At 35.4% G+C, this 15240-nt stretch overlaps 1 protein-coding gene across 1 annotated transcript in view; it reads right to left on the bottom strand.

Annotated features, from left to right (window-relative positions):
• THSD7A (thrombospondin type 1 domain containing 7A) overlaps window positions 1–15240 on the bottom strand; it is a 460930-nt gene that overhangs the window by 102249 nt on the left and 343441 nt on the right. The window contains exon 7 of the mRNA XM_082398710.1: window positions 2452–2646. Within this exon, the coding sequence (XP_082254836.1) occupies window positions 2452–2646 (195 nt within the window). The remainder of the gene's footprint in view (window positions 1–2451; window positions 2647–15240) is intronic.

Raw genomic sequence — 15240 nt, 5'->3', positions numbered from 1 at the left:
TCTTCCTCCGGCATGAGGATTGTGAGGTAGGCCTTCATATGCAGGTGCAATGCTGAGACATTTCATGTAGGACAGACTGCCTTGGAGAGTCACTGCAGCAAAATTCCCAAGAGGGAAAAATAATTGTTTTTTTAAGGTACTGAACTTATGGGCTGTTACTGCAGTACAACTTAATGTTTCCTTATTAATACAAAGAGGTTATACTACTGAGATAAACAAAAGTACAAATGTATAGGTTGCAGCATTTATTTTGTAAATGCAGATAAATACATTTGTCCTGTAAGTTATTTCACCAGAAAGTTGTATAATTTCATGTCTTATGTTTACTCAATATATAAGTTTATTAATGTGATCTTTTCCCTTAAGGTTATCACAGTAATTTTCTGATCCACAGATAATTAAGAACATTTATGACACATACAAAATACTAATTCTTGAGGAATAACAGAAATACCTGCTTTTGTGTAGAATTATAAAGGGTTAGCTAATTGGCAGGGAAACATATTTTAAAACTTCCTGCAAATGCAGTTCCTAAATCATTTAAAAAATAGCTCAGAATTAGAAAAGGCTTATTTTGAAGAAAAGAAAATGTGTTTCAGTGTCCAGCAAATAATAGGTATTATATCGTTTTTGAAAGATAAATTCTTCACTAAATATTTCACATAATTATACCAGTTTTTGTAGCTGTTATTAACAGAGACAAATAGCAGCAGATTCCTCATTGCCAGAGTTTCGTCTACAGTTTCCATTTAAAATTATGTTTCGAATTCATGCCTTTATGATTAACTATATACACATCTGTAATTTTCCAGCATGGGTTGCTTATGATGCAGCTATTAGCCTTCATTAAAAATTATCGAAGTCCCACACTTTCAAACTAAGTGGATGATACATACCAAACAACAATCATAAATTTTTGCCTTTAAAGCATTCCATGACCTTTCAGTGTGAAGCATCATGTCTATAGAAATAATGATCTGGTGAGTTCTGCAAGCATGGCAAAATCTCAGCCATGTGACTCATAGGGCGAAAAGTCACTTATTACTAGTCACACAGCAAGTGTCTGCAGAGCATAATGGATTTATAGGAAGCAGGGTGACCACAGATCTAATTTTAATGAAGCCCAAGACATAATCTGAGCTGATAGAGTGTGAAGTCTGAATATAATCTATACAAGGTTAGAGTTATTGTTTGACAACATAAGGAATATAATTTTGTCTCTAAGAGGTTCTATTTTTCTATTAGGTTCCATAGATACATTTTTCTTTTGGTAGCAAATAATAAAAATTATATTCAGGTGACAAGAAAAAGGTTTTTGGACACTTTAAAGAAAATTCTAAATTTTCTCATAGGTTGACTATTTTAAATATGTTAAATTTTCTCCTACGTCTTAAGTCCAAGGTAGTTATATTTTTGCATAGAATCACATACACAGATAGCAAGTATGATTAAGTAAGAATACTAGCAGATTTCTATCACTAAAATGCTTCATAAACAGAAAAATGAAATAGGCAATATGAAAACTCCTCCAAAATTGATTACTTGGAGGTTTACATAAAGAAACATGTGCTTACTACAAATAGAAATCATTATTTACTAGTGTTAAATGTGAATGGAGAAGTGTCATTCAGCCTGATAACATTTAAATAACATACGCCTATATTCTTGAGACAGAACATGCCTTAATGTGACAGAACTTGACTTATTTCTACGTTTTCCTTACTCCTGTGTTATTTTCCAGAATGACAAGATTAAATATGACATTATATCACACAGAGGCCAAATTAGCATCTGGATACAAGCTTGAGAGACAATTACCAAGAGCCTTGTATTTCTCGACAATAAAGCTTGAACAACTGAGCTACGAATATATGAAAAACCTGTGCTTTATTCACCCAATAGGGTGAAGTGATTTAGGAGCAACGTATTTTAAAAATGAACACAATCTACATTCTGGATCTCAGAGCCTATGCTCAGGAACCTGAATGCTAGAAAATCCATGTAACTTTTAGTCAAGCAACAGTCATGCTGGTGATTATTTAAAATAAAGCTTACTATTTATGAGAAGGTAGAATACAATTTCATGGGGAAAATTGACTACTGAAATAGAGAAAAAACAATGAAACCTGACATTTGTAATGTGGAGAGTCATTTTCAAATTTTTTCACAGGTTTAACACTTTGAAGTAGAAAGAACTTGAATTATTAGGAGGGAGAAAAGGCAAAGTGAGTTCACTTTTCAAAGTCTTTTTGATTAAAGATCTATCTTCCAGGTTAATTTTGGGGAACAGGAGAAAGCTGCCCAATATGTCAAGAGATATTAAATCTTCTTGGATTGCTGGATTTCTGGAAGTTGATTTTTGTAAAACATCATCGTATCCAGGCTACACAAAGAAAATGCACCCCAACTTCTGGAAGAAACCTAAGTCCCTTCTGAAGCTGGTGACCTTACCTTCCTCTCCTGCATAGGCCAGGATGGACCGCGCTCGTATCTGTTTCCCTTCTGTGGTTTTCCCTGAGCAGGTGTGGGAGCAGGAAGACCACGCAGACCACATGCTGAGCACACAGTCCTTGGGGCACGGGGCATCGCAGGCAACAGGGATGGGGAAGATGGCGTCTCTGCACAGCTGTCTGTCAACTTCTTCTCCTGGCAAAGACATCATCACCAACAGTCTATCATTTTAAAATAATGTAAAATGAGCAACTGAAACCAGGCACCAAGATAAACTAGGTTACTTCCCTCTTGTTCTTAGTTAAAAGCAAAACCAAGAGAGTCACTGCATACTATAGCCAGATGCTAAAAGAACACCAGGAAGGAACAGATACATAGATAAGATAGATAGATCGCTCGATTGATCCTTAAATGAGGCTTCTTTATTATCAGTGTTTGGGTGTGTAGATCAAACACATTGCTACAAGTATTTTATGCTGTGATACCTGCCCAGGAAGTGATTTTTATACTTATATTATTAATCTTTGCAATAAAGAGCATCAATGAAATATGTCTACCCCCCTTTATTTCATTATTGGAGATAAGCCATCATTCACAAATAATGAATCTATCCATAGCATGTACCATTTGTTTTCCTGAACCAACTCATATTCTCTATTTGCAAACTCTTTTGTGTCTCCCAGAGAATTTATTTTTGTACAATTGGCAACCTTTTTCTTTCACTAAAAAATTAGTCTGTTAGTTGGAAATAGCCAGGAAACATAAATAATAGGATAGTAATATAAAACCACTGGCTACAGTGATCCCATTGGGAAAGGGGGAAAAAACAGCAAGGTAAGCTAATGGCAGAAGTAAGATTGTGTCACTCCAGTGCTTAAAACTCTCCAGTAGTTTCCTACTGCTCTTAAGATGAAGGCCAGATTTCTCAAAAGTTTATGAGACCTCAAATGATGTGGCTCTTGTTTTCTTTTCTAGCTTCATCTCACTCCACTCTTTCTGTTACTCACAAAGCTCTAGAGACCGGCACTCATCTAGCATTTGAGTAAATGAAAGGATATATACAAAAGGTCAGTGAAGAAGAAAATATTGTTGCTGTTAATAAATGGCAAAGAAAACTAGAAGAATTACAAATAAATGACCAAAATACAGTATGAAAACGTCTGAACTCTGTGGCTTAGCTGCTAAGTGTAGGTGCTAATGAGGTCAGTGGAACAGAGTAAAACAATATACAAACAGGCAAAATTAATCTGCTGTTTTGCCACAGAATATATCCATAATTCTGGATGGGTGTATCAGAAACGTGTGCCTTGCGGCATTAGGCATTCAGATGAGAAAGGGTGACTAATCATGCCCTTCCTCGTTGCTATAAGCCAACAACTCAAAGCTGTTGGTCACTGATGGAGGGTTAGGAGCATCATTTGAATGGACAGTCCTTTATTCATGTATTTGAAAAACAAAGACAGAAAATCAGAAGTCAACTGGAAATGCTCTAACATTAATAGCTACTAGCTTGTAGGGCCTTAAATCATTAGGCAAAATCAGAAGTCAATTGGAATGCACTTACGTGTTAATAGCCACTAGTTTGCAAGGCTTTAAATTGTTAGGCTTGCTCACTAGTAAGTAAGACTCACTAAAATGACTGTTGGGTCATCATTATATTATTCATTCTTCTTTAGTTACTCTGATCTGTGAGAAGATCTCCTTTAATTCTGCTTTCACTGGCTTTAGAGTTTGGCTTATATCCCAATAAATGACATGATAGATTGTTTGGTAGATACAGTACAAAAATCATTATAATCCAAAACATGGAATATTCTACAATTTACATAATGACTCTTGTGTGTACTAGACTTTTTTCTTAGTGCAAAGAGGGGCCTGCATATGTCCTATTTCCTTTGTTGCTATCTTTTATTGTTCTATCTACTCTCATTCACTTTCATTTCCAATATTCTGTGAAAAGTAAGGCAAGTTTGGGGCTACAGCTTATAGTCAACCAGGAATTATAGTTTTGTGTTTTCTATAATACTTAATCATTTCCATTCAGAAAAATTTAATTCATCCTGCAACATTAGAGGAGAGTGTGCTACCTGTGTGCTATTACATTAATTTGCGTGACATAAATAATACATTTATGTTTCTTGTAGTGTAAACCTAAGGGATGTACAATTTTAACGTTTCTTGCTTTTTGAGTTAGTCTTTTTTTTTTTTGTCCCCCAGCCTGTGTCCCACACCTTATGTTAGATCTTTTTCACTCACCTTTTTCTGCTTCGCCAGATGTATTTTCCTGTAAGCCAATTCCTTCTAGAGTCCACCTTAACCCTCTGTGGAGCTGTTAAGACCCACTTTGGATCCAACCTCCAAGATTTCAGCATTTACTTCACTTTCCTCCCTGGCAGTCCCCCCTCTACACACATCCCCCCACCACGGCCCCACAACTTTGTCAGGTGTGACCTTGCCCCTGTTTGCCCCTCTAATCGCTCCTGATTGCCCATCACGGTCTTGCATCCAAATAATGGCATTATGCCCTAGCCACAGTGACTTTTTTTCCTTTCCTCCTACAGACCAATCTCACTGTTGCCTTTGCATTCTCTCTTCCCTTTTCATGAAACTTTCACATCTTCACACAGCAGACTGCTTCTCAACATTCAGGTTTCAGTTCAATTGTCTCCTTGCTAGGGGAGCCTTGACTGACCATACACAATCTCACAGTAACTTCAGTTTATTTTTGTGATAGTTTTAATCACCACTAGAAACTATTTTAATTAACTGTTTACATGTTTATTATCTGATCCTACTACTAGAGTACAAACTCAATAAGGGCATGATTCTTATCTGTCTTGTTCATTATTTTATACTTAGAACCTAAAACAGTGCCTGGCACCTAGTAGACACTAGATAATCTACTATGTGAATAAATGAATTAACTTTAAGCTGTTGTCCTAGGAAACAGAATGTTGGACTAGACAAATATGGATTTAAGTACAATATTTCTTAAAATACCATGCAGTCAAGTGGTCTGGGACTTCGCTAAAGTGTGTTCAGTGGACAGGCAGCATATGCCTCATCTGGAGTTTGCTAGAAATGCAGCCTCTCAGATCCCACCCATAAATCATAACTTGCATTTTAAAAAGATCCCTGGTTGATTTGTATACAGGTAAAATTTGAAAAGCATTGCTCTAACATGTGTTTGCCTTTATTCTCTTGCGGTTTGATTAGAACTGAATTGCCTCTTGAAAGGGCAGCTATATAAAACGAATTCATCTGGATTTCCTACCTAACATCATTCACTTCTCTGTGGGACTTCCCTTTATACTTCTCTTTATACCTGGGTGAAAACATTCATTCAATGAAGTTACTGATTGCCCATCTTTGGTCAGGCACCATGCTATGAATATTATATACATCATCTCAGCTAATTGTGACAACAGCCTTCTTTTTTTTTGAGGTGTAATTGACATATAACATTAGTTTTAGGTGTACAACATAATGATTCAATATTTGTGTATGATCACCACAATAAGTCTAATTAACATTTGTCCCTGTACATAGTTACCATTTTTTCCTTGTGATGAAGATTTTTAAGATGTATTCTCTTATCAACTTTTAAATATGCAATATAGTATTATTAACTATAGTCACCATGCTATGCATTACATCTCCATGACTTATTTTATAACTGAAAGTTTGTATCTTTCACAGCATATTTCTGACATGGATATTAATATGTATTTTTTACTTTAAAGGAAATTCAAGCTCAATAAGTTTAATTTTACTGTCTCAAATTAGCAGAAGTTTGACTAAAGAAGCAGAGAGTTGAACTGAGTTCTAACCAACTCCCCAGTCTACCTTTTTAACTGTTATGGTGGTAGGGAGAACTTGAGATGCCAAAGGAGATAAGAATGGATGAGGCTTTGTCTGCAAAGAAGTCAAGGAACCAGCACTTTAAGTTGTTTCTCAAGGCACAGAGATGTGTGGTGGCAGCAACATACAGCCTCAAATATAAAGAGTGTGCACTGTTGATACGTCCAGGGTTACATATTTTGGCTTGTGGCTATTGAACAAGCAGCAATGGATCTGTGACAACAGGGGATCTTTCAGTGGACACGTTAATAAACTCAGCTAATTGACCATTAAATGGAACCCTTAGAAGCCTTGCTCTTTTTAAGCTAAATCTCCAGCATTCCTGGCATAAGTCATCTGGGAAACATTAGGGTAAAAAAAAATGTTGGGGCTACAGCTAGCACAGGTAACTCCATAACTTGTCATCTCCAGTCACTTTCTGAGGCTGTTACTTCTATCTTATTTTTTTATATAAAAAGTGACCCTGGAAATAAGCTCTTTACTTGTAAGAGCTGCAGAAAATAATTTCATCCCTCTTCCTCACATTAAAAGGTTTTTGGTTGATAAACATTAAGTAGATAAGAACTGTTTTGCATGACACTGTATCAGAATATATAGCAGTAAATCAAACATAAACATATCCAAATATCAGGTTAATTTATAATCTTTCCATAGAAAGAAATGGAAATTTTGCTGCTTAGCACTTTGGAAATTTCCATTTTTCCATATCAGCCACCCTATTACTAGGACATTTTCAACCACCATAGGCTTCCATTATAGAACCATATGAGACTCTGATTATCTGAATGTGCATCACCGTAAGTCTGGGCAGACACATCCGATTATCATGATGGTGAATGATGTAGTTCTACAACTCATGAAGGCACGGACCAATGCAACCTGTTTTTTTTTTTTTTCTTTAACCTTTCTGAGGTTAATTTCTTGCTATTCTGAATGTGATGCCAACACTTAGAATCCTTCTCATGCTTGACTTTGTGTATTAAATATACTATATTTTTTGGCATGCATTTCCAACATGAAAAGATTCGAAGGACTGCTTTGCCTTTATGTAACATGCTCACTCCTCACCCCACATCAAGCTCTAGGCATTTTTTTTTTTTTTTTAAGCTCTAGGCATTTTAACCAAATCTTTAAAAAATGCATATTTTACATGAAATATATAACACAGAAGTAAATGAATGAATCATTGTCCACATATTACAATTTACATCTTACTTTGAAGCCTTAACTGAAGCCTATCTTATTCAAACTTGGTGGTGAAACACTTTAGCAAGAGGTTGAGAAATAAAATGAAAATGCTTGGGTTTATTTATTTTTATGAACTCAAAAACGTATTTAAATATTTAAGTTGGTGACACTCATTTAACATTTTTCTCCATAAATATAATCTTAAGAATTTTTTAATAATTTATCATTTTAATCAACTTAAACATGTATTTTGGCACTTTCAAGTAACTCCCAAATTTCCCCTTTTTTAATCTATTTTCATGGATACCACCAAACTCTCATGAACTCTTCTAAAATATCTCCTCTCATTCTATTGCGTTTCCTACTATAGGATAAGAGAATTAAACATCAGCTTGAAGTAATTACACTAAAAATCCGTGAAGATTTCCAGAGAAGTAAAACAAAATGAGAATTGGGGTCAGAGGATAGACATTTTCTTTTCTTGGTAAAAGTATATACTGAAAGTTTATTGCATTCATTGTGGTGAAGCTTAAATGTAATATAAAAGATAAACCTTGGTTTATGAAGGTTTTTATAGTTTAGGAGTTGAGTTAAGAACACTGATACATTAAAAATATAATGAACTGTATTTTAATGTAAGGTATATGTATGTTTAGTCCTATTCCATAAATGCCCCTGGCATCATCCTGGTTTTTTTAAATCATAGAAATGTGGAGATTGCTATGGTTGACTTTTAAAAAATTTTTTATTTTATATTGGAGTATAGTTGATTAACAATGTTGTGTTAGTTTCAGGTATACAGCAAGGTGATTCAGTTGTACTATGGTTAATTTTTAACAGTCTCAGTAGCACTATGTGCAGTGCACCTCCAGAAGCCATTGCAAAATCAAAACTCATCAGTGTAATGAAATTGAGAGGAGGGTAAGCAGAAAGGAGAAATCAAAGTAGAGAGAAACCAGATACAGAGTCAAGATTTTTTTTTAAAAAGCATACTATTTAGAAGGTCTCTAGTATTGTAACCTTGGGATCAGATTCCTCTTGCCGGACCTGTACAAACTCTATAGTAACCCTAAGAATTATTATTAAGTTGACAATGTCTTTTGTATTCTTCAGAAATTGTCTTAAAAATTCATACTGACTTTTGATAGTGAAAGTCATTATTCATATACTTACTTATATATTGATAACCAATATAAATTCAATAAACAATTGAGATGGGAAAAGAATGGAGGCTCATATTTGCCTAGATCTCCTAGAAAACATTTTCATATAACCACCTTATCTGAGCTTTAAAACAACTGTAAGACATGTAAGTCCAGAATCACTCTCTACTGAAGTAAAAGACTCATGAATTGAATCTTATAACTCTTTCTTCATTCCCCGTCTTGAAGAGAAGCTACACATCTCTTCAACTTAAATGGGAAGTTTCCAAATCATTTTTAATCCCTGCACTCCCTCTGCAATCACATCCAGGTAGTGAGTCTGATTTATTCAACATACTAAGTATTGCCTCACCCCATGTTCTCTTGCACACCATTTCACACTTTCCTCTGGCCTTCTGCTGTGCCCCATTTCCCCTGCAGCCAATCACCCATCCTGAACACAAGGGTGTATTTTTAAAATGCAGATATGAGCATCACAGTCTCCCCGATACCTATCAGCTGAAGCCCAAATTCTTACTAGAGCAGAGGACATTCTCATCTTCCACCATTGCCTCATGTTTTCCCTAAATTCTATCCACTGAAAGCTATTTGCTTTTCCATTAACTGACATGCTGCTTTCTCACTCCTCTGTCATTTCCTGTACACTGTTCTCCATGTCTCATTGCCCCATCATCTTGCTAAGTCATCCTTTAGGACTGGATTTCCTTCCTCTGTGAACCTTCTCTTTCTCAAACCGCCCAGATGGGGCTGTGCTCTATCCTCTCTGTTCCCACAGTGTTGTAGACATAACACTCTTTAAGACTTTTTATACTTGTCTGTTTACTCACCTTTATCTCCATTAGCCTATAAGAACCTTCTGACCAGATATATTGTCTTATTCAACATCTTTATATCTGGAGTCCTTGGTTCAGTTATTGTTAAAACTTAAAGAGTTTTGCAGAAAATATTTGTTGGATGAGGGAAAAAAATGAATTGGAAATCCCAAAACATAAGTTGCTTTCCTGAAAAAGCCACTGGTGTTTATATTGGGTTGGGTTGGCCAAAAAGTTCATTCGGGTTTCTGTACAATGTTATGGAAACCCAAAGGAACTCTTTGGCCAGCCCAATATATTTCCAATTGATGGTTTACTAGAACCTGACCAAGATGCCCTTACCATTACCCACAGTTTGACTAAACTTTAGACAGGTTTCTTCCTGACTCTAGGTCCCTGACCTCCCTTTACATAGAAAATTTATTTTAGAAAAAATGCAACTGTAAATTTTCTTTCTGCCCCTTTGAAATTTGTGTAAATCTTCTCCTAGCCTCTTGCCAGTTTTACAAACCAGGAAATGTCTTTCTCAAGAGTTGGGAACCATCTCTGTCATGGAAACATCAAAGAAGATAATGTCCTGACCTCCCAGTATGGTAGGTACCTATTTTCATCATTGGGCACCAATTAGCAAACACAGATGGCCTAATGACAGAGAAAACATTTGCAAACTCAGGAGTAACTCAGTGTGCTCAACACATCCCATTGATCAATCTCTTCTCTTACATCTTCCAGTGTTTTTCCACTAGCTCACCTCAGGGCTTAAAAAACATCTTTCATTTCTGCAGAGTTGATTTTAGTTTCTCTCCAGTGTAACAGTCTAAAGTCCTCCTTACTTGTGTAACTTTGGTGCAGTTTTTATTTTGACCAACCAATTTATACCCAATTTATCATATGAATGTTATCTTTAGCTTCACTTTCTATTTCTTTATATATAAAGAGAATACATTAAAAAATTAAAGATATTATTTATCTCTATATAAAATATAAATATTTTTTACCTATTGACTTTTAAATATCTTTAAACAATTTAGGGTCTTCATACTATAATTTTTTTTCAGAATTTTCCTCCTTTCTCATCATCTTCTTCAAACTCTTTCCATCCTCAATAAGTTTATCTTTTATGTCCCCACTCTGTTCTTTTCCTTGCCACCTTTCTTTGTTTTGTTATCTCAAGTCTCTGTCTGTGTTTTCATTCTTCACAATCCTGGCAAAATTGAAACAGGTGACCCAGAGATAAAAACTTGCCTTCCTTCCCTGTCAGCAGCCACTTTCCAACTCCAGGCCCTAATGTAGTCAATAATACAAGCTTTAACCAGAAAACTACTAGAGCTCATCAATGAATTTGGTGAAGTAGCAGGACACAAAATTAATATACAGAAACCTCTAGCATTTCTATACACTAACAATGAAAGATCAGAAAGAGAAATTAAGGAAACAATCCCACTTACTTCAAATCAAAAAGAATAAAATACTTAGGAATAAACCTACCTAAGGAGGCAAAAAACCTGTACTCTGAAAACTATAAGATGCTGATGAAAGAAATTGAAGATGACACAAACAGATGGAAAGATATACCACGCTCTTGGATTGGAAGCATCAATACTGTCAAAATGACTATACTACCCAAAGCAATCTACAGATTCAATGCAATCCCTATCAAATTACCAATGGCATTTTTCACAGAACTAGAACAAAAAATGTTTAAGTTTGTATGGAAACACAAAAGATCCCGAATAGCCAAAGCAATCCTAAGAAGGAAAAACGGAACTGGAGAAATCAGGCTCCCTGGCTTCAGACTATACTACAAAGCTACAGTCATCAAAATAGTATGGTACTGGCACAAAGACAAAGATATAGATCAATGGAACAGTACAGAAAGCCCAGAAATAAACCCATGCACCTATGGTCAATTAATCTATGACAAAGAAGGCAAGAATATACAATGGAGAAAACACAGTCTCTTCAATAAGTGGTGCTGGGAAAAGTGGACTGCTACATGTAAAAGAATGAAACTAGAACACTCTCTAACACCATACACAAAAAATAAACTCAAAATGGATTAAAGACTTAAATGTAAGACTGGATACTATAAAACTCTTAGAGGAAAACACAGGTAGAACACTCTCTGACATAAATTGCCACAAGATCTTTTTGGATCCACCTCCTAGAGTAATGAAAATAAAACAAATAATGGGACCTACTGAAACTTAAAAGCTTTGCACAGCAAAGGAAACCATAAACAAAATGAAAAGACAATCCACAGAATGGGAGAAAATATTTGCAAATGATGTAACTCACAAAGGATTGATCTCCAAAATATACAAACAGCTCATGCAGCTCAATATCAAAAAAACAAACAACCCAATCAAAAATGAGCAGAAGATCTAAATAGACATTTCTCCAAAGAAGACATACAGATGGCCAAAAAGAACATGAAAAGAGACTCAACATTGCTAATTATTAGAGAAATGCAAATCAAACCTACAATGAGGTATCACCTCACACCAGTTAGAATGGACATTATCAAAAAGTCTACAAACAATAAATGCTGGAAAGGATGTGGAGAAAAGGGAATCCTTCTACACTGTTGGTGGGAATGTAAACTGATACAACCACTATAAAGAACAATATGAGGTTCCTTAAAAATTAAAAACAGAACTACCATATGATCCAACAATCCCACTCCTGGGCATATATTCAGAGAAAACCCATAATTTGAAAAGATACATGCACCCCAATGTTCACTGCAGCACTGTTTACAATAGCCAAGACATGGAAGTAACCTAAGTGTCCTTCGACAGAGGAATGGATAAAGTAGATGTGGCACATATATACAATGGAATATTACTCAGCCACAAAAAAGAATGAAATAATGACATTTGCAGCAACATGGATGGACCTAGAGATTACCATACTAAATGAAGCAAGCCAGACAGAGAAAGACAAATATCATATCACTTCCATGTGGAATCTAAAAAAATGACACAAATGAACTTATTTACAAAACAGAAACAGAGTCACAGACTTCAAAAACAAACTTATGGTTACCAAAGGGAAAAGGTGGTGGGGAGGGATAAATTAGGAGTTTGGGATTAACGTATATACACTAGTATATATAAAGTAGATAATTAACAAAGACCTACTGTATAGCACAGGGAACTCTACTCAATATTCTGTAATAACCTATATGGGAAAAGAATCTGAAAAAGAACGGATTCATGTATATGTATAACTGAATCAATTTGCTGTACATCTGAAACTAACACAACTGTGTAAATCAGCTATACTCCAATATAAAATAAAAATTAAATTTAAAAAGTAATACAAGCTTTAACTTCATTTTTGAGATGAAACCCATTCTAACAAAGCCTAGTAAATACAATGACTTGTTATAAAGAAATAATGAAAATTTTGTGCTAAATCCTTCAATTAAGGCACTTATGGTATAAATTGCCCGCTTAGTGAACAGGGCATTAGGCGAACAACTCTTTATTACTGCATTAATGACTTCCTCTCCTAATAACTCTAGTTAAGGATTTCACTTGGGGTTAGGCAGAAAAAAAGGGTAAACTGTAAAGATTGACATCAGCCCCATGACTTCTGCCTCTGTTTAACATCAACTATCATGGCACATTTTTATTTTATTTATTTATCTATCTATCTATCTATCTATCTATCTATCTATCTATCTATTTATTTATTTATTTATTTATGGCTGCATTGGGTCTTTGTTGCTGCACGCAGGGTTTCTCTAGTTGCAGCGAGTGGGGGCTACTTCTCATTGCGGTGCACGGGCTTCTTATTGTGGTGGCTTCTCCTGTTGTGGAGCACAGGCTCTAGGTGCACGGGCTTCAGTAGTTGTGGTTCACGGGCTCTAGAGTGCTGGCTCAGTAGTTGTGCACGGGCTTAGTTGCTCTACGGCATGTGGGATCTTCCGGGGCCAGGGCTCAAACCCGTGTCCCCTGCATTGGCAGGTGGATTCTTAACCACTGCACCACCAGGGAATTCCATGGCACATTTTTAAATGCATGTCCTCTATGTGTACAATATGATCGTGGTAAAACTGAAAGTACATGTGTTTTGCGATAAAGGTGTGAGATGTGTTTTCTTAAGTGAAATTAATATTTCATTTTTATGCCTTCTCCTATTATCATTTTGTTCATCTGCCTGAACCCCAGATTACCCTGCTTTGTTTAATTTCAACAACTAAAAGGCGAATGACTCATGTTTATAAAAGTACTCTGGAAACTCCAGAAAAATCAAATAATAATTTTACCTCTGGCATTATTTAAGATTAAACAAAGTTTTATTCATTCTTAGTTCTGCAGATTTTTTTTATTTCATATTTTCATTCTTGATTAGTTCTTTCTTCTGACTTCATTCTTCTTAATTGTTTTTGAGTTTGAAATTATCTACACTGTTAATTTCATCTCTTCCAAATGTACTTTTTTTAGTTAACTAGAAGTTAAACTGTCCTGGTTCAAATACTGGCTCTACCACTTACCAACTACGTGTTCTTGAGCAAATTATTTAGCCTCTGTGAGATTCAGTTTCCTAACCTGCAAAAATGGAAGCTAAATAATAGTAATATTTATTTATGGTACTGTTGTGCATATTAAATAAGAAAAATGATTTAATGAGGTCCCTAGCTCAATGTCTGGCACATAGTTTAAAAAGGTTACATATTATAACAGTGCCATGCCTACTTTAATCTCCTTCTGTCAGTGGAGGAGTTGAACATCTCCCCCATACCACTGTGGAAGGATCTGCTCCATTCTAAACACCACTGTGTTTCAATCAAGTTGAGTTAATGCGATTAATAGTTTTTTCCTTAGTTCTGCTTATAAGAGGGCTTGTAGAAAGATATTAGCAAATACCGGTGCACTAAACTCATAGCATAACCTTCATATTCAGTAATTTTGGGTTTTTCTCTCTGTTAAAGTGTGGGAAATCCTTGGAAAAGCCAATTTATGTAATTATGACTATCAAATTTTACAGTTCATATTCTGAAAATTATTTAGAGTTGTGTTGTAAATATATTTTGGGCCTCAATCAAAAATTTAAATTTAAGAGTTATGCTAGAGAATATTTAGCTCACAGTGATAAGCAGAAGTACCAAGATATGTGGCATCCTATAATGTTCCTTTACTTCTCTATGCAGTAAATAATTGCCACCAACTTTTTTTTTTTTTTTACCATCTTGAAATTCTTAATAATTCTGTCATTGAACTCGTGATTTTCAAGTTAAGTCTGATGTAACAAAAGAGCCTGTATGTGAGCAGATTGGATATGCACAATCTGTGTGCCCTCCTAGTCTTGCTATTTAATTTGCATAGTGTTGTGATGCCCCATGATAATAGAATTCTGGCAGACCCATGAAGCTTGAGAATTCAGTGAGACTCAGAGTGAGTACTATCATGTTACACTTATGACTAGGTAAGCAGAGTCCTTGAAGGGCCACACTTTCCAACTTAACCAGAACTTGCTCAGAAAGAATTGAACTCACAAAGAAGGCAGTTACATTCCAAGAAACACAAATGACCAGGGAATCCTATCACATCCTTTCTTACTCCTGTTACTTGCCTGTATTAGCCAACCACTAATGCTGAAAATGACTTAGAAAGATAGAGCAACCTATGTTCCTTTTCCTTCAGTCCTTCCTTACTCATCAGTAACTTGAAGATAGAGTGTTGGTAGAATGTGTGCATATCAAGAAGTGAAATAAAAATAGTTGAATTAGTTTTATGAAGCATTTCTGCTATGCT

Source organism: Balaenoptera borealis (genome assembly GCF_965194805.1).
Source record: "Balaenoptera borealis genome assembly, chromosome: 7".
NCBI classification, from domain to species: Eukaryota; Metazoa; Chordata; class Mammalia; order Artiodactyla; family Balaenopteridae; genus Balaenoptera; species Balaenoptera borealis.
Note: the sequence above shows the minus strand (reverse complement) of the source record. Positions and strands in the feature narration are given on the sequence as shown.